The sequence below is a fragment of the Arachis ipaensis genome, chromosome B1, assembly GCF_059453495.1.
Source record: "Arachis ipaensis isolate K30076 ecotype BB chromosome B1, ASM5945349v1, whole genome shotgun sequence".
Lineage (NCBI taxonomy): Eukaryota > Viridiplantae > Streptophyta > Magnoliopsida > Fabales > Fabaceae > Arachis > Arachis ipaensis.
The window spans coordinates 131,333,926-131,360,394 of record NC_142436.1 but is presented as its reverse complement, the minus strand read 5'-3'; the positions used below and the strand labels follow the sequence as shown (position 1 = coordinate 131,360,394).

At 38.8% G+C, this 26,469-nt stretch overlaps 1 protein-coding gene across 3 annotated transcripts in view; it reads right to left on the bottom strand.

Annotated features, from left to right (window-relative positions):
• Positions 1-21,818, bottom strand: part of HDA05 (histone deacetylase 5) — a 29,506-nt gene extending 7,688 nt beyond the window's left edge. Inside the window, exons 1-10 of one of the 3 annotated variants that reach the window (XM_088501761.1) lie at positions 21,499-21,799; positions 19,779-19,977; positions 18,466-18,612; positions 18,238-18,382; positions 17,382-17,593; positions 17,087-17,151; positions 16,584-16,754; positions 16,289-16,372; positions 15,637-15,757; positions 5,882-12,963 (exon numbers count right to left, since the gene is read on the bottom strand). In XM_088501761.1, the coding sequence (XP_088357887.1) occupies positions 12,029-12,963; positions 15,637-15,757; positions 16,289-16,372; positions 16,584-16,754; positions 17,087-17,151; positions 17,382-17,593; positions 18,238-18,281 (1,632 nt within the window). In that variant the 5' untranslated portion in view covers positions 18,282-18,382; positions 18,466-18,612; positions 19,779-19,977; positions 21,499-21,799 and the 3' untranslated portion in view covers positions 5,882-12,028. Of the gene's footprint in view, positions 1-5,881; positions 12,964-15,636; positions 15,758-16,288; positions 16,373-16,583; positions 16,755-17,086; positions 17,152-17,381; positions 17,594-18,237; positions 18,383-18,465; positions 18,613-19,778; positions 19,978-21,498 lie in introns of those variants that run through there. The other 2 variants (XM_016337957.3, XM_016337959.3) reach the window with 2 other exon arrangements.
• Between the last annotated feature and the right edge of the window lie 4,651 nt (positions 21,819-26,469).

Below are 26,469 nucleotides of genomic sequence, written 5' to 3'. Positions count from 1 at the left end.
ACCTCAGCTGTGGGTGCAGAAGGATCTGAGACACTCATTCGAGGTAATTGTGAAATGGCTGGTCAAACTTTAAATGCTTTATTTGATTCGGGAGCATCGCATTCATTTATTGCATTTGAGAAAGCCCATGAGTTAGGGTTGAAGATCGTAACCTTAGGTTATGACTTAAAAGTGTATAATGCTACCCATGAAGCTATGGTAACTAGACTAGGATGCCCGAAAGTTTCGTTTAGGTTCAAGCAGCGTGATTTTGTCCATAATCTAATCTGCTTACCGATGATCGGTCTTGATCTTATCTTGGGATTGGACTGGTTATCCGAAAACCATGTCCTGCTTGATTGTTCTACCAAGTCGGTGTACTTTATGCCGGAGGATACAGAAGGGCCGGTTGTGGTGAATAATTATTACTTGAATTCAATGATGGTGAACTGTTCTGGAATCGAATGTCAGGGTATCCTATTGTTAACCGCGGGTGTTTCGGGTGATGATCAAAGGTTGGATCAGATTCCGGTAGTGTGTGAGTTTCCGGAAGTGTTTCCCGATGATATTGAGGAATTTCCACCTAACCGAGAGGTCGAGTTTGCTATTGAGTTGGTGCCTGGGGCGGGACCAATCTCAAGTGCTCCTTATAGGATGTCACCGTTAGAGATGGCCGAGCTAAAGTCTCAGTTAGAGGAATTGTTGGGTAAGAACTTTATCCGACCAAGTGTTTCCCCGTGGGGTGCTCCAGTATTACTGGTAAAGAAGAAAGATGGAAGTATGCGGCTCTGTGTGGATTACAGGCAGCTGAACAAGGTCACCATAAAGAATAAATACCCATTGCCGAGGATTGATGATCTCATGGATCAATTACAAGGAGCTGGGGTTTTCTCCAAGATCGATTTGCGATCCGGTTATCACCAGATAAGGGTGAGGGGTGAGGATATCCCTAAGACTGCTTTCAGGACTCGTTATGGTCATTATGAGTATACTGTAATGTCTTTTGGGTTGACGAACGCTCCTGCGGTGTTTATGGATTACATGAATAGAGTGTTCCGTCCGTTTCTGGATAAATTCGTTGTTGTCTTCATTGACGACATACTAATTTACTCCAAGACCAAAGAAGAGCATGCGGAACACTTGCGGACCGTGTTGCAAATTTTAAAGGAGAAGAAACTCTATGCGAAATTGTCTAAGTGTGAGTTTTGGAAGGATGAGGTAAAGTTTTTGGGTCACGTGGTGAGTAAGAGGGGAATAGCCGTAGATCCAACTAAGGTGGAGGCTGTAATGGAATGGAAGCAACCAACCACAGTAACTGAGATAAGGAGTTTTCTGGGTTTAGCTGGCTATTACCGAAGGTTCATCAAAGGCTTTTCGCAATTAGCTTTGCCGTTGACAAAGTTAACTCGCAAAGACACTCTGTTTGTTTGGACTCCTGAGTGCGAGGAGAGCTTTCAGGCATTGAAGAAAAAGTTGACCACTGCACCTGTGTTAGTGTTACCTGAGCCGAACGAGCCTTTTGAGGTGTACTGTGATGCATCGTTGAAGGGTCTAGGGTGCGTGCTGATGCAGCATCATAATGTGGTGGCGTATGCCTCACGACAGTTGAGACCTCATGAAGTTAGTTACCCTACGCACGATCTGGAACTCGCTGCGGTCGTATTTGCCTTGAAGGTGTGGAGGCATTATCTCTATGGGGTTAAGTTCCAAGTCTTTTCCGATCACAAGAGTTTGAAATACCTCTTTGATCAGAAAGAGCTTAATATGAGGCAAAGGAGGTGGATGGAATTATTGAAGGACTACGACTTTGAGTTGAATTACCATCCGGGAAAAGCGAATATAGTGGCGGATGCGTTAAGTCGGAAGTCGTTATATGCGTCTTGGATGATGCTTCAAGAGGAGAAGTTGCTCAAGGGATTCGAGAGTCTAAAAATTGGTGCTCGAGAAGTATCTGGAAACTTGTGTTTGAGCCGATTAGAAATCTCAAGTGACTTTAAGTCCAAACTCCTAAAGGCTCATGAAAATGATGAAGCATTATGGAAGGTGTTACCGGCTATCGAGCAAGGAAAACAGTGGAGAGTGTCGGAAGAAAAAGATGGGTTATGGAGATTCAAGGGTAGGATCATTGTGCCGGATGTTGGTACTTTGAGACAAGATATCTTAAGGGAGGCACACAAAAGCGGATTCTCCATTCACCCGGGAAGTACTAAGATGTACCATGATTTAAAGGCGATGTTTTGGTGGCCGGGTATGAAGAATGATGTGGCGGAATATGTTTCAAAGTGCTTAACTTGTCAAAAGGTAAAGATTGAACATCAAAGACCTTCCGGGATGTTGCAACCTTTAGAGGTTCCGCAATGGAAGTGGGAAAGTATTGCAATGGACTTTGTGTCGGGATTGCCAAGGACTAGGACTGGTTTTGATGCTATCTGGGTGATTGTGGACCGACTGACGAAGTCAGCTCACTTTTTGCCCATTCGGATGACTTACACCCTTGAGGAGCTAGCTCGGTTATACATAAAGGAGATTGTGAGACTCCATGGTGTACCTGCTACTATAATCTCTGATAGAGATCCTCGTTTCACTTCGAGGTTCTGGGGTGCATTTCAGAAAGCTTTTGGAACCCGATTAAGCTTGAGTACAGCTTACCATCCTCAAACAGATGGTCAATCTGAGAGGACGATCCAAACACTAGAGGATATGTTGAGAGCTTGTGTTTTGGACCAACCGACGAATTGGGATCGGTATATGCCGTTAGTGGAGTTTGCATACAATAATAGTTACCATGCGAGCATCGGAATGGCTCCGTATGAGGCATTGTATGGGAGGAAATGTCAATCTCCACTATGTTGGTATGAAGCTGGAGAGAAAGGCTTGTTGGGGCCAGAAATGATAGCTGAAACCACTGAACAAGTCAAGAAAATCCGAGACAGGATGCTTACGGCGCAGAGTCGCCAAAAGAGTTACGCCGATCAGAGGCGGAAGCCCTTGGAATTTGAGGAAGGAGATCATGTTTTCCTGAAGGTTACTCCGACCACAGGAGTAGGTAGAGCGATTAAAGCAAAGAAGTTGAATCCTCGATACATTGGTCCATTTCAGATCCTGGAGAGGATTGGGCCGGTGGCGTATCGGATGGCTCTACCACCTCATCTTTCGAACCTGCACGATGTGTTTCACGTGTCACAGCTTCGGAAGTACACTCCTGATGCTAGCCATGTGTTAGAACCTGAATCAGTTCAGTTAAGAGAAGATTTGACGCTTCCAGTGGCTCCAGTTAGAATTGACGATACTAGTATCAAACGATTGCGTGGAAAAGAGGTTTCATTAGTCAAAGTGGCTTGGAGTCGAGGCGGTGTTGAAGAACACACTTGGGAACTTGAGTCGGAGATACGAACGGATTATCCGCACTTATTCTCAGGTAATTGAATTTGAATTTTGTGGGCAAAATTCCCAATTAGGTGGGTAGAATGTAAGACCCGGTTAATTAATGGTTAATTAACCCATAAATGAGAATTTATTCTAGAAAGCCAAAAATGTTATTTTTATAGCTAAATGTGATAGAGGAAATTGAGACGAGAATTTCGGTACCAATTTTATAGAAATCGGACCAAGATTGGATCGAATGGGCCAAACCGGACCAACCGGACCCAAAGTGGGCCCTTGGCCCAACATAACTAAACCAAAACCCTAGTTTTCAGCACTCTCTCTCCTCACACAACACCAAAACACGCTGAAAATTGAGATGGAAGGGGGAAGAACACTCTCTCAACTTCCTTCTCTCACTTGATCTTCAAACCACCATAACTTTTGATCTAGAGCTCCGATTGCCGCTCCGTTTGCGGCCACGCGTTCACCACGGAGAGCTCTACAAAACCCATACAATCAATCTTGAGGTAATCTACGTTTTACTGTTCGAAATTCCAGCCCTTGATTTCGAGTTTCATGAGCAAAAATGTTGAGATTTTGGGTTCTTTGATGTTATAGGACCCAACTCTCTTGAAGGAGAAGGTTAATCTTGTCTCCTTGGACCTTGGGTGTGGTAAGATTCTCAACCCTAGTATAATTTGTTGTTCTATGATGTTTGGGTATTGAGATGTTGTGTATGGGTATGATGATTGTGGCTTAGGTTGTGTATATGTGAATATTGGAGCTTGATTGGTGATTTTGGAAAGCTTGGAAGAGGGTTTTGTGTGATAAAATCTGTTCTTGGAGGTGTTGATACCTTGAGAGCTTGTGGACAAGTGGTTTGGAAGTGCTCCGGTTGAGCTTGGGGAATCGGCTAAGGTATGGTTTTGGTTTCCCGTATCTAATATGTAATGTGGTAGGAAATACTTAGGCTAGAGGCCCTAAGATAGGCATTGAATTGTTGGTGTTGTTGAATGGTTGAAATATATGATGTGTTCATATATGTGATTATGAATATTGATGCCTTGATTGTGTGAAATATGAGAAATGCATGTTGTGATATATGCTTGATGGATGATTGAGGTTGAATTGATGGGTGGTACCATGTTGATGGTGAGTATGATATTGATTATGTATAATGATGGTTAATTGGAAATGGTATTATTGGAAATTGGGATGAGGAAGGATGTATGACATGATATTGTGTTTGTCCTTTAGCCATTTGATTGAGAAGTGTTAAAATGGTTGGATGTGGTTTTGGAAACCTTGGTAAAGTGTCAATGTGTGAGTTGAGGATGGCTTGTTGTTGATTTTGGTACATTTTGAATGATTTCAAAGAGAAGGGTTGAAATTGGCATGTTTGATTGATTTTGAAAAGAGTTGAAAGTGGCTTGTTTTGAAAATGGCACCTTGTGGTTTTGTATGAAAACATGGTTTTTGGGCATACTTTGACGGGACATAACTTGGACTACGGATCTCTGATTTGTGCCAAATCTGTTTAGAAATGAAATTGGATCCGGGATGTCCATGCCGTTCGAAGAACGGGTGAAAAACGATTTAAAATGAGGAAGTTATGTCCGTCGGAAGATTGGGGTTTGAATCTGTAAATTCTGCAGCTTTTAACTTAGAAAATTTTTAGCAGAATGACCCCTCGCGCGTAGGCGCACTTGGTGCGTACGCGCCGTTCTTCGAGAAAGCGCCATCCATGCGTGCGCGTACGCGTGGACCTGTTTTCATCCCAAAGTTGATTTTTGAGTTTTAAAAGCCAAATTTCATACTCCTAAGCCTCCGATCTCACCACTTATGTCTTAAATCATTATGATATGCCTAGCATGAGAAAAAGGGCTAGTGAATGTGGTAACTTGCGAGTGAAGCAAGGGAAAAATGAATGATCATTGAGGATCAAAGATGATTATGTGAGATGCGGAGAATGGCGGTGGAAGTGCTTGTTGTGCCATGGGCCGAAGGGCCGTAATTGTTAATGAATTGGCTGGTTATGGATTTAACCGTGAGCCGGATGGCTAGATTATTGCCGTGTTACGGCGGAGCCATGTTTATGGCCAAGTATAAATGCATATATGATGTTGATTGAATTGTGAAGGTTTGCACTTCCACCATTGGAGATGAGGGTTTCCCTGGGTAGTAGCAATGGCTAGCCACCATGTGCTCCAGGTTGAGACTCGAAGCTCTTTTGACCATATGTCGTAAGTGTGGCCGGGCACTGTGAAAGGCCCGGATGAGCTCGCCCCCATAAATATTCACCAGTGATGGTGATGGATAAATATTCACCAGTGAGGGTGATGGATATGGATCATGATTATGATCAAGTTTATGATGAGTATAACTCGAGTTGGGGATGCACGACAGAGGGACAGTCCAATGGCTAGCTACCAGGACTTGTCGGGTTGGCTCTATAACCGACAGATGATATCATCAGCCACTAGGGACAGGCATGCATCATAAGCATACTACATGAATTGTTTGAGATTGCCTATTTGACTGCATATTACTTGCTAATTGCCTAAATGCCTTATTTGTTCCTATTTGTAAATCTCTTGTCTGATATAACTGTGTTTGCTATATTATACTCCTGCTGGTTGTTGGGAGGTCTGAAGGAAGTAGAAAGGGAAGTATTAGTTAGACTGAAGGATCTTTAGTTAGTTGCCGCTTACGGTTTAGCTTGTTTATAAGCTTTGATATTTTCTGGAGGAAGTTCTAGGATTGCCTTCGGCTTTCCTCTATTATTATGTATTATATATGTGGAAGCTGTTACCGTACTGGGGACCTCTGGTTCTCACCCATGCGGATTTTGTGGTTTTCAGATGCAGGACACGAGGCTTCTCGTTGAGGCATGCTGGGGACTTCTGGATTAGCGAAGATTCTTGTTCTCGGGACTCTATCTTGATTTATATATCTTGTTTAGATACTTTTATCTCCATTAAATAATACAAACTGTGATGACTCCTTCTAGAGGGAATTTTGGAGATTAGGTTTTCGGTATTTGTGTCCCTTTGGGTTTTCCTTGGGGTTTTCCTTATTTTATTATATGTATATATTGCTATGCTCGAACCGGTTACCTTCGCAGCCGGATTTTGAGTCTTGATATTCCTGTTTTTGATACTCTTTATATATATGATCTTGCGTTAGCTTATCCTTTGCTCGTTGTGTTAGTGATCGGAGTGTTGCGCTTTCGAGTTGCGGTTTTTGTTTACCCCTTTTTTCTACAAGGCTCCTAGTTATAATCAATCATTCATACTACTATACGTACTAAATTTTTGTTTTAGAGGTCGTAATACCTTGCCATCTCTGAATTATGACTTAAGCATAAGACTCTGTATGGTAGGGTGTTACACACGTTAAGTTGACAGAGTGTGTATCCACGTGGAACCCAGCTTGGCAGAATGAATGTGTAATGAGTGAATGACATGGCAAAAGTTGAATGAACTCAATTTCTCCAGCAAAGTCTAAAACATATTAGGAAAAGAGGGCTGCAAATTGATTTCATTCAACTTTTGCCACATCATTCACTCATCACACATTCATTCTAGCAAGTTAGGTACCACACACACTCTATCAACTTAACGTGCTACATCAGATCCCCGTTAACAGAGATAACTACAGGAGCAAGCGTGGGGCACAATCTAATATTTGGGGGTGTTAATTGAGTAACTATAAATTTGGAGGTCGAAATTGAGGCCGGTCAAAAATTTCAGGGGCCAAAATAGGTTTCAACTCGCAATTCACCACACGGATAGCCAAAGCCAAGCACCCGATCAACTTGCTAGATGTAACGTAACGCGCTAGCGAGCCGACGAGGAAGTTCCTCGAACGGTTCAACGATGAATGTCTAGAGATTAATGGCTTGACGGACTCGATGACAAGTCTATGCTTGACATGTTGAATGAGGACTTCGGGAAACATCTCACTACAAAGCCTGTTTTGACCATGCAAGAAATTCAAAATGTGACGAGAGAGTATATCAACAATGAAGAAGTTAGTCAAGTGGTGGCCGCCAATAAGCGGCAGCCTCCCAACCCATCAGCCCGTCAGGCCAGGTACACAGAAAAGCCAAGGGAGGTGCCAAAGAAAGGAACGTCCGAGAAGCCATTCAAACCGTTTCCCTAGGTGGGCAAGTTTACTAATTATACCCTCTCACAGCACCTATTGCGGAAGTCTATCAGCAAATTGCAGATAAGGGCATACTGTCCAAACCTCGGCAACTCAAAGATAGAACAAGGAAAAACAAAAGTTTGTATTGTGACTACCATAAGGGTTTTGGACACAAAACCCAAAACTGTTTCGATTTGAAAGACGCTTTGGATCAGGACATTCGGGAAGGCAAGCTGACTGAGTTTTTGCGATTCATTCGAGAACCGAGGAGGAGAGCGAGAACGGTCCAAGGAGGACCGCAACGCCAAGGCAGGGGCCACCTGACAATACGAAAAACGCCCCAACAGTAGTGATCAATGTTGTTGTTGGAAAAGACATTCTACCAAAGTCAAAATCAGCAACAAAAAAAGATGCGAATATCCTAGCCATGACCTCGGGAAACCTCAGTGCACAATCTGGAGAGCTCCCTAAAATATCTTTCGGCCCGGGAGATCGCTGATGCCACGACCTTCCCAAGGACCCGCCAATGGTGATCACGGCAAGAATCGTGACATATCTTGTCAAGTGAATCCTAGTGGACACTGAAACAAACTCAAATATCATGTGTAGGAACGTGTTTGATGCCTTAGGGCTCAAAGAAGGAGACCTCAAAAGCCATCAACATGGGGTTGTGGTCCTATGGGATTCCACAGCATACAATGTGATCTTGGGAAGGAGAACCATCAACAAGCTGTCGGCTATCATTTGCACAAAGCTTTTCACGATGAAGTTTGTAACGGATAGTGGAGTTGTATGATCTATTCGAGGAGACCTGGAAACGGCAGTCGCTTATGACAACACCAGTCTCTCGCTAAGGAAGAAGTCAAAATAAGCAGCTGGGGTGTTCCTGGCGGATTTGGATGCGAGGGTTGACGACAAGCCGAGGCCAGAACTTCAGGGAGACCTGGAGAAGTTCCGGGTGGAAGACACGGAGAAGTTTACCTTCATAAACCAAAACGTCCCCCACAAGTTAAAGGAGCTCCTCATCGAGGCCATCAGAGCAAACTGCGATTTGTTCACCTGGACCCCGGCTGACATGCCAAGAGTGGACCCCGATTTTATGTTACATCATCTGGCCATGAAACCAGACGCCAAGCCAGTGGCACAACGGCGAAGAAAGATGCGCCAGATAGGGCTAACAAGGTGGCCAAGTAGATGGCCAGCTTGTTAGAAGCCAGTTTCATAAGAGAGTTGGAGTACTCGACGTTGCTCTCAAACGTGGTCCTTATTAAGAAAGCCAACGAGAAGTGGAGGATGTGCGTCGACTATTCAGATCTTAACAAGGCATGTCCAAAAGATTCATTTCCACTCCCTAACATTAATGCCCTAGTAGATGCGGCTGCGAGATACTGATTTCTGAGCTTCATGGACGCGTACTTGGGTACAACCAAATCCCGATGCACCGCCCTGATGAGGAAAAAACGGCATTTATAACACCAGCAGAGACCTACTGTTACAGGGCCATGCCGTTTGGATTAAAGAATGCAGAAGCCACATATCAAAGATTAATGAGCAAAGTCTTCAGGAAACTTATCGACAAGTCGGTGGAGGTATACGTTGATGATATATTGGTAAAGACAGCCGAGCCGGAAACTTGGTTGCCGACCTGGAAGCTGTCTTCGGGTCGCTCCGAAAGCACAATATGAGGCTGAACCCTCTGAAATGTGCATTTGCTATGGAAGCAGGAAAGCTCTTGGGCTTTATGATCACGCAAAAAGGGGTTGAAGCCAACCTAGACAAATACAAAACCATCCTTCAAATGACAAGCCCAGGGGGTGTAAAAAACGTTCAAAGACTGGCTGGTAGACTCACGGCTTTGTCTCGTTTTCTCGGGACATCGGCAACAAAGACCCTTTCCTTCTTCAATCTAATTAAGAAAGGAATGACCTTCGAATAGACTCTAGCGTGCGAGGAAGCCTTCAACCACTTTAAGAAGATCCTATCGGAACCACCAGTGCTCGGAAAGCCAAAAGAACGAGAGGCCCTATACCTTTATCTAGCCGTGACGGAGGAGGCTATGGCAGCCGTTTTGATTCAGGAGGAAGACAAACTCCAACAACTGGTATACTTCATTAGCAAGGTGCTCCAAGGAGCGGAGCTGAGGTACACCAAATTGGAAATGTTAGCTTATGCTTTGTTAATCTCCTCTTAGAGATTAAGACAGTATTTTCAGGAGCACACAATCACATTGAGGACTGACCAGGCCATCCGAGAAATCTTGCAGAAACCCGACCTGGCGAGTCGTATGATGACTTGGGCAATAGAATTGTCCCAATATGAAATCCGGTACGAACCTCGACAAGATATCAAGGCATAAGCTATGGTAGATTTTTTGGTAGAAGTAACCGGCGATGCTCCCGAGAATCCGAACACACGGTGGAAGCTTCACATTGACGGAGCGTCCAACCAAGCATTCGGAGGGGCCGGAATCATCCTAGAGAGCTCGGAAAGGATGACCTATGAACAATCGACCAAATTCGACTTCCTGGTCTTGAACAACCAGTCAGAGTATGAGGCCTTAATAGTCGGCTTAACTCTAGCCAGAGCGGTCGGAGCGACGAAACTCTAAGTCAACAGCAACTCCCAGGTCGTGACCACTCAGATGAATGGAACTTACCAAGCCAAGGGCCCTTTGTTGCAAAAGTATTTGGAGAGAACAAAAAGACTATGCAAGGGTTTTGAATAGGTAGTGGCGCAACATGTTCCCAGAGAGAGAAACGCTAGGGCCGACCTCTTGACGAAGTTGGCGAGCACCAAACCTGGGGCGGAAAACCGATCCCTTATCCGGGGTTTGGTAAAAGAGCCATCGGTGGCCCTCTGCCTGACCCAAGCCCCAGACCATCCCTCTTGGATCAATTCGATCCAACGCTTCCTCGAAGACAGGACGCTCCCTGGAGATGAAAAGGAGACCAAAGTGGTAAAAAGAGAAGTCGCTAAGTACGTAATAATACAAGGGCAACTGTACAAACTAGGACTCAATCAGACCCTGTTGAGGTGCATTCGCCCTGACCAGACGGACTACGTTCTAAGCAAAGTCCATGAGGGGTGTTGTTGCCATCACATTGCAGGGAAAGCCTTAGCCAGTAAGCTCATCAAAGCAGGATATTATTGGCCCTCTATGATGTGGGACACCTTGGAGTTGGTAAGGAAGTGCAGAAAACGTCAGGAGAATGTGAATTTTTACAAAGCCCCAGCGGGATAGCTAAGTTCCATGTTGGCCTCCCGACCTTTCTCCTAATGGGGAGTCGACCTTTTGGGCCCGTTTCCGGTAGCCCCAGGGCAAGTTAAGTACCTCATTGTGGCCATTGATTATTACACCAAATGGGTGGAGGCAGAGCCGTTAGCCAGCATATTGTCAGCAAATTGCTAGAAGTTCCTTTGGAAATAAGTAATCGCCAGGTTTGGGATTCCAAAGATCGTGGTCTCGGACAATGGAACGCAACTTTCTGATAAAAAATTTGGGAAATTCTTAGCTGGTTTGAGGATCAAGCAGAAGTTTTTCTCGGTGGAACACCCCAGAGCAACGGTCAAGCCGAGGCAACGAACAAAATTATCCTTAATGGGTTAAAGTGTCTTGATTAGCGAAAAGGCTCTTGGGCAGACAAGCTAGCTTTCGTGTTGTGGTCTTACAAAACAACACCACAATCTTCTATCGGAGAGACACCCTTCCAGCTTACATATGGTGTTGATACAGTCATTCCAAGGAAGATAGCTCATTTGTCGGAAGCTGCGCTAAAACAAAAGATAGCTTTATGTTGCAATCGCAAGGTGCTGAACAAGAGTTTGGAGAAAGGAGATTTAGTGTTGCAGTGCAACGATATCGGCACGCCAACCCCAGGACAATGCAAGCTAGCAGCTAACTAGAAAGGGCCCTACAGAGTAAGAGAAGTCCTCGAGAAAGGCGCATACAAGCTGGAGCAGTTTGATGGGACCAAGGTACCGAAGACATGGAATATGGCAAACTTGAAGAGTTTTTACTCTTGAAGGATGACTTCCCTCCCTAACGATTACCACTTCGCATTCCTCACCTTTGTTATTTAAATTACTGTCGTCCTTTATTTGTTATTTTTCTGTTAGATGCTTCATTTCTCTTTCATTAAACTTGTTGCAAAGGACTTTTGTATTTTCGTGGTTAATTTACATCATGCTTAGTGTCATATCTGTGATTTATTACTATTAAGTTATAAAAACGACAACCCAAGATTGATCACCCCGAGCGCCACGATATTGCAAGAAACGGATATCCAACTTACTACGAATAACAGTTTGACGGTCAAGCGAGGTAATAACAAGCAACAAAAATGTGCTCTAACTACGGATGAAAATGGTAGCTTAAAGAAAGGCATCGCATCGGTCCGATAATGATCTAAAGCACGAGGTATCAAGGTCACATTAATTATTAAAGATAAAATTGTTCATTCAAGACAAGGGCATCAGATCGGCCCAATACAACAAAGTACAAAAAAGTACAAGATTCACATTTTTTACAAAGATCTCACTGCCTCAGGATATCCACAATCTTCCCATCCTGAATCATCTTGAAAGCTCCAATCATTGAGGTATCCAGGTCGGGAGCAAGGAGAAAGACCTGAGCTTTAATCCTCTCCTCGGTAGCCTTGACTACTCCCCGTGCATCCCTCACAATTTCCTTATTCTTTTTCTTCAAAGCTAAGGCCTCTTGCTTAGCAGCCTCAGCCGATTTTGTGACCTCGGCAAGTTTCTCCTCCAACTCCTTCACCTTCGCCTCTGCAACAGTGGCCCGACCTTGAGCACTATTAAGTTGGCTTGAGAGAGAGAGATCGCGATCCACCAGATAGTTGATCTTGGTGGCACTCTCCTCAGCCTTTTTCTCTTCCTCGGCAAGGCGGGCCTTGAGCAACTCTTCCTGGGCCTTCAACTTGGAAATATCCTTCTGGGAAGCCCTAAGTTTACCTTCCGCGAGTTGGCTTTGCGCCAACACGAGTTCCATTTTCCTCACAATGGCCGCTGCCCGAAGGAGGCTGCGGTAAGTCCATCTAACTTGGGCAGCGAGGTCTTCTTCCCGGAAGAATTCTTCAGTGCCCAGAAGGAGCTGGGAGTCAATGAAATATCCCGCGTCAAAGTTCTTCTCCATGACAGTAAGAGTCTTGCTAGAGCCCGGGGTTGTTTTCCTTTTCTTGGGGTTGGTTACAATGGTTAGCTCGGGGTCGTCTTCGAACCCCACCCCCTGACCCTGGCCCGCCTCGTCGACAGCAAGGTTCTGAAGCAGTGCTTCAGCAGAAGGTTGGGGCTGTTCGTCACCTTCGTCGATGACCTGGCGAATTCCTTCACCGACGGCATCAGGCATAGGCTCCACCGAAGGAGTTGCCGTGGTGTCATCGTCACTGTCTTCCGAGGGAAAGAAGTGGGCCATCAAGCGAGCCATTTTGGCATTACCAGTAGCCATGGCAACTACAAGAAGTGGAAAGAAAAGCAAAGTTAGGAAGTCGGAAGAATGGGACATTTTAAAGCAAGCAAAATAGACAAACAGATCGGGAGATCAAGACAACAAAGAAATTCAAAATTTTACCTACGCATTCACGATCGGACTCCCGGTCACCCATTAGTAAATGGGAGTTAAGATTTTTTTAGCCAAAAACAGCTAACAAGATATCTGTGATCTGACAGTCCTCCGGACTTAACCCCTCATAAGACACTTTTATTAGATAGTCAGAGCCAACACCAAAGCTCTAATAAGTCGGGATCCGCCTTTCACCCTCGAGGGTAAGCCAAAAGGTATGGCAACTCAGAGCCGGTCTAACTTTGAAGTACTTACTTTTGAAACCATGAAAAGAATCTTCAAAAAGGCCAAAAAATTTGCCTATTCTGTACAGTCTTGAAGGAAAGGTAGCCTTTCTTGTGCTTGCCTTCTCGGGAAGGGTTAGTGAGTAAGAAAAGGTAAAAAAAAAAAAAACACGTTGAGAGAAGTCTGGAGCTCCCAATATTCACACACCATCTCAAAAGTACGAAGGCGGCCCAGCTGTTTGGATGAAGCTGTTACAGGGCGACGTCACAACGATTTAGCAAAGAGATGATGAACGGAGAACAAGGAAGACGGACACCTAGCGTGGTGAACATTGCTTTGTACACCCACAACCAGTCGACTACCCAGGGAGACACCAGGTTCAGGTGTCAAATACACTCTCGGTCACCCAGGACGAAAACTTGGTAATTCGCTTCTACCGGGCCTCCGCCACACAAGGGCCCGGAGTCGCGAAGCTCTTGTAGCTTCTCTCAGGTTACCCGGGAAGCCATATCTTTCTCGTCGGATGTGACCCAGATATCATGATCAACACGATTCGGCACCGCAGGTTGCTGAGCCATACCTACAGTGGGGGCACCACTTAAGTTAACTCGGGAGATCGGAAACCCGCAAGAAATGAAGAAACAAAGACTACGTTCTACTACGTCACTACTCTAATTTGCACCACTATTCTAAGGCCTAAAAGGCCTAGATCCAAGAAAAAAGACACCTAATGGTACCCCCCCCCTTTTTAAGAACTAGCTAACATTGGCAAATCTAACCTAGACAAGACAAGAACCAAACAAATGCACTAGAAGTAATGCAAAATGCATGTAGCAACAGTGGTAACAAAGGCAAGCACAACAATCATCAACGAAGGAAGAAGGAAATGATTGCTTACCAGTAAATGAAGAAAGTAGAAGGAATGAAGAGAGGGCGGGTGTGGGATTCGCAGCAAGCAAGATGCAGAATTCCGAAGGCACAGCGATCAGAAAGCAGAGAAAGACGAAGGGAATGTGTGAGAAAAGTGAAGAAGTGGTGAAGACAAAAGCAAAAGAATGCAAAATGGTAACCGTCAGGGAAGTGCAAAAAGACAGAGGTAGAATTGATTTTTCCCCCTGCTTTCAAATCAACCATAAAGAGCATTTAATGCTTTCAGCACAGAAACCGAAGCAACGCCCTAAGCCACAGTTGGGGGCAACTCACGCGCACTGGAGCTGTGGACCTTGTCAACAGGTTCCAGGGTTGATTAGGACTCTACCCGAGCGAGCGCGAGTAACTTGAACGCATCAACCACGAGCTTCTAGCTTCACGGTTGGTACGTTCCGGCCCAGCCCAACAACTGTCCCGGTCCGACTGTGGACCACCAACCCGCCGGGTCACTTGACACGGACCCAAGTGACCCACCCGGCACCTCACGCCCCTGCCAAAAAGACTTGAACAGCTAGCAGAAGCTTCCAGGCAGATGGGCCCAAGCGAAAGGACCCACTCGAGTTCAGAGTATAAATAGGGAGGGACCTACCCCTCCCTAGAAGTACGTCACATTTTAACCCTAATTAGCTGCCTCATCATATGAACACTGACTTTGGCATTGGTGTATCCTTGCAGGTGGCCCCCACCCGCCAACCCATCGACGATTCAGGCTGTCATTCCCTTCAAGAAGCGTGCGCACAAGTCCAAAACTATCACCTCACCCCATTTGCTCCAACCTCAGCCCCGTTCAAATTACCATTTACCTGAGCAACCGAACATTGACAAAGATGCAACATTTTTTTTTATCAGAGAGAACATCAATTTACTGTACGGTGGGTAACGAACAATACATTAACATTTTGCATCTTGCTATTCATGTGTGGACATATCAAACATATTCCCAAAATACTTCCAACATTCAGTTGGATTGGAAGTTGGTCAGCCATCTTAAAGGGCCCCGCATAAGGTAAAAGACATATTTTGATCCAAAAAAGTTCTGCCATCCTAAGAGTTACAATCATGTGCCAAAAATTCTACTTGGGTGATTTTGGATCCAAATCAACATGCAAACCAAAACACCCACATTTGTGAATTTGACTATGGCAAATTATGTGGATTAGCTGGTCTCACCAAACCCACTAAACATCATACTAAATGATGGATAGTTTTCTTATCCACATATTGCTCAAAAGTTGCCATCTGAAATTTCTAATTACTGACGTGATTCTCGAAAGGTATACACACATCAATGATCAATTCTTCTACGTAAAATATTTATTTGGTTTAAAATTTTGCCATGAATGATATTAAAACTTCAGGATGTTTCTCAAATTTTATATCAATCTTTGGTGTAAAAAAGCGACAGTTACCTGCATCAACCTTCAGCTCAGAAAGTGGTTTTATGACATCCTGTAGAAGCTCTGCAAGATCTGAATTCTGCCGACCCTTGTCATCCTCTGTCTCGGAGTCGGAGCTTGAGATAAGAGTATGCTGCAAATGCAGTGTTGCAGAAAGAATTCCAATGAGAATATTATCGTAAAATAATCTATTCGAAACTTTTCATAACCCAAATTGCATGTATTTGGAATGCATATAGGATAAAATACGAGCAGTAAATCATCTAATGAAAAATTAATGTCCCTTAAAACATAAGTTGCTTCTTGCACATAAACTTAATCCATTAAGTTACCAATAAAATGTGGAATCTACGACTTTGCAATGTAAAGGTCATGGTTCTTTTCAAAATGTATGAGCCAGCAGCAAAAAGCTATAAGATAGCATGGCAATTTTTGCATTGTGAATATAAGGTAATCAACCAGAATTTTAAGTTATAGTTATTGTCTCATTAAATTACAGATTATTTAGAAAAGGTTAAAAAAATAAGGGAGACCATACCACTATTTGCTAAAATATTTTTTGATTTGTATTATGCAAGAACAAATAATGAAAAAGAAATTATACGATAGCGAAATAACAAAATTAACTGTAAAAAAGGAACAATAGTAATCGAAAGAACATTACTGGGGGAGGAGCAATCTGAGAAATTAATTTTTGTGGCAATTCATTAGCAAGTGTAGGCCAAAAGCAACTTAATTCCTGGCGAACCTGCAAGGCAAACACAAAAGATTTAGCACTAAATAGATGTCAAATACCTTTGGGTAACAAAAGCCCATATGATGCTTTTAGGAAAGAAAAGAATACATTTTCCATTTCCCACTGCTCACCCCCTAACCAAAAATAATAAGAAATGAAATCACAAAACCCTTTTGCCCCTTGAAGGATCAAAACAGCATATATTAGAGTCATGAGTTATTACTGCTTGAATCACACGCCAGGTGGACTCAAATGGATAGGCCTCAGATGAACCAACAATAGGCTCGTCTTCAAGCAAAACCTCCACGCAAGCATGCGTCGACTTTGCAATGGAGTCAAGGTTATATCCTCCTTCTAAAATTAGTGCAATCCTACCTTCAGCGAAATTCATCAACTGAAATGTATAGAAGGTAAAACAATATGTAACAGCCATTCATATATTTGATCACCCAAGTTAAAATCTTCACATATAAAACTTATATCAGATTTTATTCTAGAAAATAATGCTAAAGTTAGATCATATAAACTTGATACTCAAGCAAGCAGTAGCACTATATGTTTAAGAAAGATAACTGCCCATCTTTAAGCAACATGAAAATAGTGACACTAAAGTGCAATATACACAGTAAAAAATTTCACAGTTAATTGAACAGTTTTATCAGGAAATTAGCATTACAAGAAACAAATGCAAGGCGCAATCATGAAAAGTCAATGTTTAAAATTAACCTTTTTCAACAGGACAGAATAACCAAATGGCGAAACACGACAGCCCCCCAGAGGATCACCAATGGCTGTTTCATTAAAAATTATCAAAGTTATTACGTTTCAGTAATAATAAATTAATGATCAACTGATTAGTAGTTTAGTACAAAATCAGAAGTAATGGTGATACTCCTTCAAGATACAAAGAAGTAAAATAATAATTAAACCAACAACACTGGCTACAAACCCTGAGAAAGAGTATAAACAACCAGTAACTCGCCCCTATAAAACATCAAATTTAAATTATGCTACAATAGACCTGCATCAAAGCCAGCAGAAACAATAATCATGTCTGGATTAAACTCTTTGGCAACAGGTAGCAAAATGTGGTCCCACACTGCAAAGTAATCTGCATCACCACATCTTCCATTCTCCCATGGTACATTTATATTATATCCAGCACCTGCTCCTTCTCCAACCATCGTATAAAAGCCATCATCACTTGCAGGATAAAAGCTCCCAAATTCATGCCTGCATGAGATGATCTGAGATCAACAATGAAAGTGATAAAACCACCTATGGAGATTCACATTCATTTTAAAGTCTTGATTGAAAACCACCTCTAAGACCCGATGCTAAACTATTAAATATAGACACACTATTTGGGTGTCATGTCCACATGTTCGAGTCAAATGTTACACCACGCAGAAAGGATGCACGTACGCATGTGATTTTTTTTCCCCTCCCCACTTTTACTCTAACAAGACAAGACACATAGTGTGAATTCTTTTCAAATCTGTAATCAATTTATATTTTATAACAATAAAAAAAAGGAAAGCTTATATATATATTATTAAATAAAAATAAATTAAATCATTAAAATTAAAATGAATTTTTTTCTTTAAAATATACATGTACAATTATATACAAGCCATGTTGTTCTACAATTTTAAAATTTAACATGATTCGCAAATTCATGCAATGTCCTATCCCATATATAGCAACATATATTTTCCTAAATCACCAGTGTATAAAAGGAAACAATCTAGCAGTCAGGTCTAGGGCCTCAAAACCAATAGAAACAAAATTTTACATATTTTGAGGTAGAGAGAAACAATTACAACAGGACAAATCAGTTCAAGTGGACAGAAAATACATGAAAATAATAATAATACCTGTGAACAGAGAAGAATAAAACTCGAGAGTCATTCCAGAACATTTTTTGTGTACCATTTCCATGATGGATGTCCCAATCAACAATTAAAATTTTTTTAATACCTAATTCTGGCTGTCAAACAGGGCAACACAACAGTGAGGTGCCTGTGGAAATAAAGCAACTGACAGATTAACTGCCAAAAACTCTTGGTAAATACAGAATTGAAAGTAGAAATCATGTTACCCACACGTTCCTCTAAGAGATACGTTGCCGCAATCGCCACATTGTTGAATAGACAAAAACCCATGGGTTCATCACGTTCTGCATGATGACCTGGAGGCCTAACAATTGCAAAAGCAGAATTGAATTCCCTGCTTGCCACTCTTTCAACAACCTATTAATCATAGGATCTTCAGTTATGTTAAAAAGAATAGTATTAACATAAAACCTTACTTCAATCTAAATAAATGTATGTGTTCACTGATAGATTGGAAAAATTCAGATGGATACATGATAAAGTTCTTTAATTTAAATGATAATTCTTTTGATGATAAAATGATGTATCAATATAGCCAACCAAATCTATAGCATTATGATAAAAGTACATGATACAAAAAGAAAGTTTTAATTATTTTTATGTTTGATTTTGTAAACAGTCCTTGATATTGCTCCATTGTCTTTTAACCCAGATAACAATTACGGTCTCTTGATTCATTTGGTATATTTAGATGTAAATCTTATTTCTAGTTCTTATTTCTTAACTCCTTCCTCAAATACAATCTCTTTCCACCTTGATATACTTATTTGAAGGCCACATATGGATATTTCTCACAATGTGTGTCAGGTGAGTGCGGGGTGGCACAGATTCAAAATTACTGTCGCACCTATTTTTACATTGTCGTCTTGCTGTTTTTTCTTGGAATACCTTTTTGTATCTTTGGTGACTGTTGGGTGTGCCCTGCAACCTCATCAGTTTCTCTTGACTAGGTTTGCTCATTTTTTGAGAATAGTAGCCAAACATTTGTGGCAATGTGCAGAAACATATGACCTCCAAGTTACAAGTCAACAACCTTACTTTTAAGCCTTAACTTCCCCTTTTTTTTTATTATTTGTAAGTACAAAAATTGATATTTTTTTTTATATTTACAAAAATTGATAATTAAAATGAGAAATATTATATGGAAAGAACCTCCAAGTTGAAATACAAATTGAAAAGCTAAAATGTTTGTAAAACATTGCTGCTCCCAAACAACTTCAAGAAAAACTTCATGATGGCCCAAATTTTGTACCAGTTTCTTTTAGTAGGAAAAAAAAGTTGTCTAAGATATTGAATGCAATCAATACTACCAATATGAGCAAAGTCAGTAACTTAAAATTAAGTGGAATACTAGAAACAGGAAAGTATATTTTTTAGATCAGATGGCAAACTCTGCTTTAGTGGCAGGCACAGACAAATCTAGACTTCGAAAAGGCTGTAATAATGGATCCACAGTTATCTCATTAATACACATAAAAAATCACAGATATTTATACTATGTGAATAATCCATGTAAATATCACCTCTATAGCAGAGCCAGCAGCAAGATAAGCAGCTTCTGATGAACCTTCATTGAAGTATATCGAATCAAATTTTGACGCAGTCTTAAGCCTCCGTGAATCTGACTCTGAGCTTATTTTCTTGATAAAATTCACATGTTTTTTGGAATGTACTGACAGTATATGTTTGTCTTCAGCTTCTTTAGCATCCAAAATCACACATCTGGAATGATGTTACACCACATTTATTAAAAGCACAAAACAGAGAAGTAAGATTTTGTCACTTTATGCAAAGTCATCCTAGTATTAGAAATTCAGAACTAAAAATTGAACAGCACAACTTTCACAGAAGAGAGAACAATTTACTCTAAACCATCACAATGGAGTCTAATTATAGGAAAAACCTTAAGTAAACATAAAGAGACTGATACAGGCTCTCCAATCATCCATTCGCTCGTTGGTGGTTGAAACTAGACTAGCAATTTCAACATGGCTCCGTTGTAAGGCTGCAAGCTCAGTCTGCTGATGGAGTTCTCCGAATGTCACCATCAGTCTCTCAATGAAAGCACCTTTTTTTATTATTATGCTACTTCAAAGACTACGGGGACACATGCCTCCATCTCAGCATTGGAAAGTTTCTTACTCGTATTAGGCCTTCACCATTCTTAAAACCATCATATTTTTCTAACTTTACCACAATTTAATGAACCATTGAATAGATGTCAAAAGAAATTAAAACACATCTCGCATTATTTTCCCAAGCTCCAGAAGATCTGCAGTGTAAATACTAAATATACCACCTAAAGCTTCTCCAAACCATAATTATAGTTTTGTAGTAGCATTAATATGTAGAAATAATTATTAAAAACTCCATTTTTCTTTTACTTGTGGCCATCAATCATCCTTTACACCACTGCCTATATTACATTTCATGTCACATAGTTAATTTCATCAACAAAATTCAAAAAACAAAAGGTAGATTTCAAGACAAATTTAAATATCAGTCACAAAACGAGTAAATGAAGAAAAGTACACGTGTAAGAGTTTGGCAGAGACAAAAATGTACACCAAATATTCCTAAATAACAAAGTACACCCTAGAGATTATTTTCGATGGACAAAAATACTCACAAAAGATTTATAAATATCAAACCCTTACTAACAGCACGACACTATTGTCCATCGTAAACAATCTTGATGTGTATTTTGATATTTACTAATCTTTGGTGTACTTTTATCTACCCAAAACCCTTTCACGTGTACTTTAGTCCATTTACTCATCACAAAACCTAGTTAAGGTTGGGTTTGTTTACAGAGGACAATGAGACAGGAACACAAAGACAGATAGAAACACAGAGACATAAGATATTGTGCCTAAAAACACTAACAAAGACACAACTTATTTTTTATTTTTTTATTATTTTTGTTAATTTTTATTATTATATTTTTTGTCTCAAATTTTTTAAATAAAAAAAATAAGAATAAATTGAATTTTACTCAAGAGCACAAAATTTTGTATATCTGTTTTCTATATCTTCTTGTGAGTATTTCGTCTTGTTCCATTGTCAGATGGCAACCTAAATTTCATCAATAAAACGAGTCTGAAAGTGTTACAGAAGGAACCACAGCTCAGCGAAAACTAGAGCAATCAAAATAACATCTCTAGCTAACGTAACCCACAACAATAATAATAAGAAAAAAATGGTGAAATTTAAAACCCTAAAGAGGAGTAAAGTAGTTAGTACCGTTGGGTAATGCCCGTGGATTGAAGCTTGTTCCAAATGGACCTAATACGGTTGGGGGTTTCGGGATGGTAACCGTCGTGAAGGTTCTCGTGCTTACACATCCTCTCGTCGTAGAGTAGACCCACGCGCCGTTGACCGGTGAGTTTGGTGCCGTTGTCTTTCCCTGACTCCATCATGGTTTCCGAAAGGAGCAGCTACTTCAAAGTTCAAAGTAATCGCGCGCTTTACTTGGAATTTCTCTCTCACTCACTCTCTGTAAAAGGGAGTCCAAAAGTTGAACACCACCAAGTTACCTTGAAATTTGAACGATTAAAATGGTCCTAAACTTATAGTGAGTACTAAATTCTCAAAAGATCTCATATTGGGTTTATGCACCAATTTTTTTACTCAAGTTGTATATTATATTTTTTTTAACTAAATTCAACCAAAAATAATAAAATTTAGAATAATATTATTTATAATTAATTTTTGTTAATATTAGACTAATTTAATTAAATTTAATGAACAAAAATTATTAAATGAATAGTATTATTTAATTTTTAGGCCAATTTACGTAAATAAAATGTTTGAATTTTAATTTTACGTAAATACAACTTTTGAAATACGAAGACGCAAATTCATTTTTTTATATTTCTATAAAAATTGTTACTGGCAGCAGCGGTTTACAGAAGAACATCATCCACTATAGGTAGTGGCAGATTATGTGGTTACTGATTAGGGTGCAACACAGAAATCACGGTTGTTTATACCAAAATTGATTATAATAAAATAAATATTGTTTGGATTATAGTACTCAAAATCACTTTTAGATGAAAAATTACTAAAAGAGACATCGATTTAAATAATTTTTTTATATGCATGCAAAATCAAAACACTAAGAAAAATAATATAAAAATATATTTATCATATAAATAAAATAAATACAATAAAAAATAAAAATATGAAAGAGAGTACTATAAATTTTATAATTTCAAACAAAAAGAAAATATTCTATAATTTTTCTAGCACTGTCAGTACTCTTTAATTTAGTATTATTTTGAACTATAAATTTTTATTATTTATGGCTATATTGTTACTTATAATTAATTTTTTATTTATTTTGCCTTTTTTTATAGAGTACATCAAAGAAATAAAAAAAATCAAACAGATAAGAAATAATAAAAATTTCATAAAACCAACAACATATATCATGTGAAAAAAATACAATAATAAATAAATAAAATTCATATGAATAAAATGAAATAAAAAATAAAAAAATTTCATACACAACATAAATACAATGTAGTAAAGGATCAAAAAAATTTATATGAACAAAAAATAATAAAAATATCATAAAAATAAATAAAATACTTAAAAAATTAGAGCACTATACAAAATAAAAAAAAATTCAACAACATTTGTCATATGAATAAAAGAAATACAATAAAATAAATAAAAAATCATATGAACAAAGCCAAACAAAAATAAAAAAAATTCATACAAAACATACATATAAAAAATAGGGCAATTTACGAAAACAAAATATTTAGCTTTTAAAATTACGGAAATGCAACTTTTGCAGTTTAAATACGAAAATGCAAATTTACGTTAATGAACCATTTGGAAAGAAAACGTGGTAGGGGTTCCATGGTTTCTGTGAGAATGCAAAACATGCATAAATCGTGGAAGGAATTCAACGGTTTATATACGAGTTTCACTATATATACCAACTTAGAGTGAGTGGGATATATTTACATCTATTATTTGTATTGTCAACGAAATAAGACTATATTTTGTAGTATATTTTAAATTTATTCAAATTATAAAAATGATATAATTTTAAATGATTTAAAAAATATTGATTTGATTTATACGTTTCAATCTAATTCAATTTTATGCAAATGATTGATTTGTACGGTGCTAATTTAAATTTAATTTTTAAATTATTTTGATTTAATCTAATATAATTTGAATTAAATAAAATTATATTCTAATTAAATTTTAATTTTTTAATTTAAGTAACTCATTCAAATTTTTAATACATATATTCAAATAATATTTTAAATTTTTAATACGTATATTTATATATATATATATATATATTTAAATAATACTTTCAAATTTTTATTAATAAATAACATATTTTACTCCAAAACATTTAAAATTTAAATAAATATAATTTAAATTTTTAAAATTTTAAACTTTATTATTGAATGATATATAATTCCATATATTTGCTACTAATTTTGTTTGGTGACTTAAGAAGGATAAATTCAAAATAAAAGAAAAAAAATAAGCCTTAAAAGAAGTTGTAAGTCTACAATATTACTAGGGACAAACATTTTGAAGATCTGATTATGTCAACAACCATTTAGTATACTCAACTTTTTCTTTTTTGGTGAGAACTCAACTTTTTCTTTTAACTAAATTCAAATATACTCCCTATTTTGGACTATTATTTTAGAATCTTTTCAATTTTTAAGCGTAAAAGGACAAATTATTGAAATAAAAATGACACTCTAGGTTGGTATATATATATATATATAGAACTTGATGCGTGTTTTGCATATTTATGCATGTTTTGTATCTTCACAAAAACCATAGAACCTCTGCTACGGTTTCTTCCCAAACGTTTCATCAACGTAAACCGTGCAATCCCTCCGGCGGTTTACGTGTATTTCAAATCTATGGGACTCCTTCCACGGTTTATATAGATTTGTAGAAGTTACATTTTCGTATCCAAACTACAAAAGTTGTATTTTCATAATTTTGGAATGTCAAATATTTTATTTTTGTAAATTGCCCTAAAAAACAGTATAGTAAATGATAAAAAAACTTATATAAAAATATAATATGAGAAATCAGAACACTACACAAATAATATAAATATATTTATCATATAAATAAAAAATACAATAAAAAATAAAAATTAAAATATGAAAATGAGTACTAAAAATAATAAAAAAATTAAAATAATCAATTTGCTCATGATTGAAACAAATTTGAAAGATTTTGATAAAAAAAAAATAGAACGAAAAACTATGAAGAAGTAGGAAGAACTACAAATTAGTCCTTGTCTCTTATTATGAACTCTAAAAGTAATTCTTCTTTCTTTCATTCCGATTCTGTTCGTCTACTTCTTTATGTTCTTCTTCTTCTTTCTCTTGATATTGCACCATGATAGAGAGTGATAGTCACGTTTTAAGAAATTCGAACCAATCATCTGCGACAAAAAAAATTTGACAAGGAACATTGTGTGAAGCAGGCACGAGTGGGTTTCAGAGTGGTGTGGCTGTGAATGTCGGCCGATCCTTAAGTGGTTAGGGACCGAGACATTTCCTAATAAGTTGTTGTTTGGGTATCCAAATTATAATATGAGTGTCCTAACTCTATATTTTTAAGTTTCGTTGATTTGATTTTAAATGTTTAGTGAACTCGATACATGTTTACATACTAATGGAAAGAAATGGTGCGCATTATTTGTTTAGACAGATTCTGTATAAGATAAGGTACCCGTGAAAGTTGATGAAGGAAATTAGAAGGGTGAAATGAAGATGAACTTTGCATGGAGGATTGAGAAATTAAAAGTAGATGTTATAAATGTGAAAGTGATGATCTAAGTGCTGGATTTAGGGTAGTAGTTGTGTTTGTATTAATGCTGTTAGTGAAGATTTGAAGAAAAGATGGTTGCAATGAAGAACCATGATGTCAATATAATCCACATTACGAATGTTAATTGGAATAACTTAGATATTTTTTTTTGTATGAATTGATTGTGTTCTGTGATAGCTATTTTTATTGGTTTTGTTGATGTAAATTTAATTCAACACACAATTTCTATATGGATAAACAACAATAAAAACAGATAACGTAAATATTATCCTTAAATAATCCAAAACAACATAAGTTCATCTAAAGTACTATATAATGCATAAATGACAACAACAAACAAAAAGAAACTTAGCATTGTCTGAATAGTTTTTCAATATTTTAAATATAATAACATAGTTGCATGAAGTTTAGAAATCATCACCAACAAATAAAAAGAAATGTAGCATTGTCATAATTGTTTTACAAAATATCCCTAACTTGCAAGTTGACACCATAATTCTATGGATACTAAGCTCAGACGTCACACTTCTTTCTTGGAAGTTTGAATTCTAGTGCGAGAAAAAATTTTATGAAGCTTTCCAACCATGCTGCAATGGCTGAATTAACTCCCTCATTGGATCTAAGGCTGCAGAGGTTGTTGGAGGAGGTGACCTTCTTCTAAGTGCCAGCTTCGCAAGTCTTGTTGGTATCTTGTTATTCGTTTCAGAAACCTATAGTGAATGCAAATGAAAAAAAAAACAGATGAACAAATTAGAATATTTCAAAATTTACAATTCCATAGTTTTTCATAGTCATGAGAAATACTTGCCGACAGTCATTTGGTTTAGAATATGATGGCTGAGATAGATCAATCTCAGCATATTGGATATCCACATCCACAAGAGGGGTATGTTCAGTAGTTGCAGCGGTAGCAATTGATGTAATAATAGTGGTGGCTAAAACAATAGCCATTGTAGTAGTAGTAATAGTAGTAGTAGCAGTAGTATTGGTAGATGTAGCAGTAGTAGCATTTTTAGGGTCCTTTGCAGCCTCAGCAGTAGTAGCTACAGCTTCTGCAGTATCGACAGCTCTCTTTTTTTCATATCTCTCTTGGTGTGACCCTTCTGTAGACAATACTTGCAAGTAAATGGTCGTAGCTGCCTCTTCAAAGTGGTGCTTGGCTTAGACTTCTTATTAGAGTGACCTCCTTCATCCGCATCTTTTCTCCTCTTGATTTGGAGCTTGTCTGGCTTCTTCTTAACCAATGTTTTCAAAGGTATGTTGTATTCATATTGTTCCCATAAAAGTTAGTCAAGAAGTGAGTTTATGTAGTAGTTTTAAGTGGCTTTGTAGGACTCCATAGTTGACAAATTGTGGGAAAAATCCTCTAGATGCCTGTTG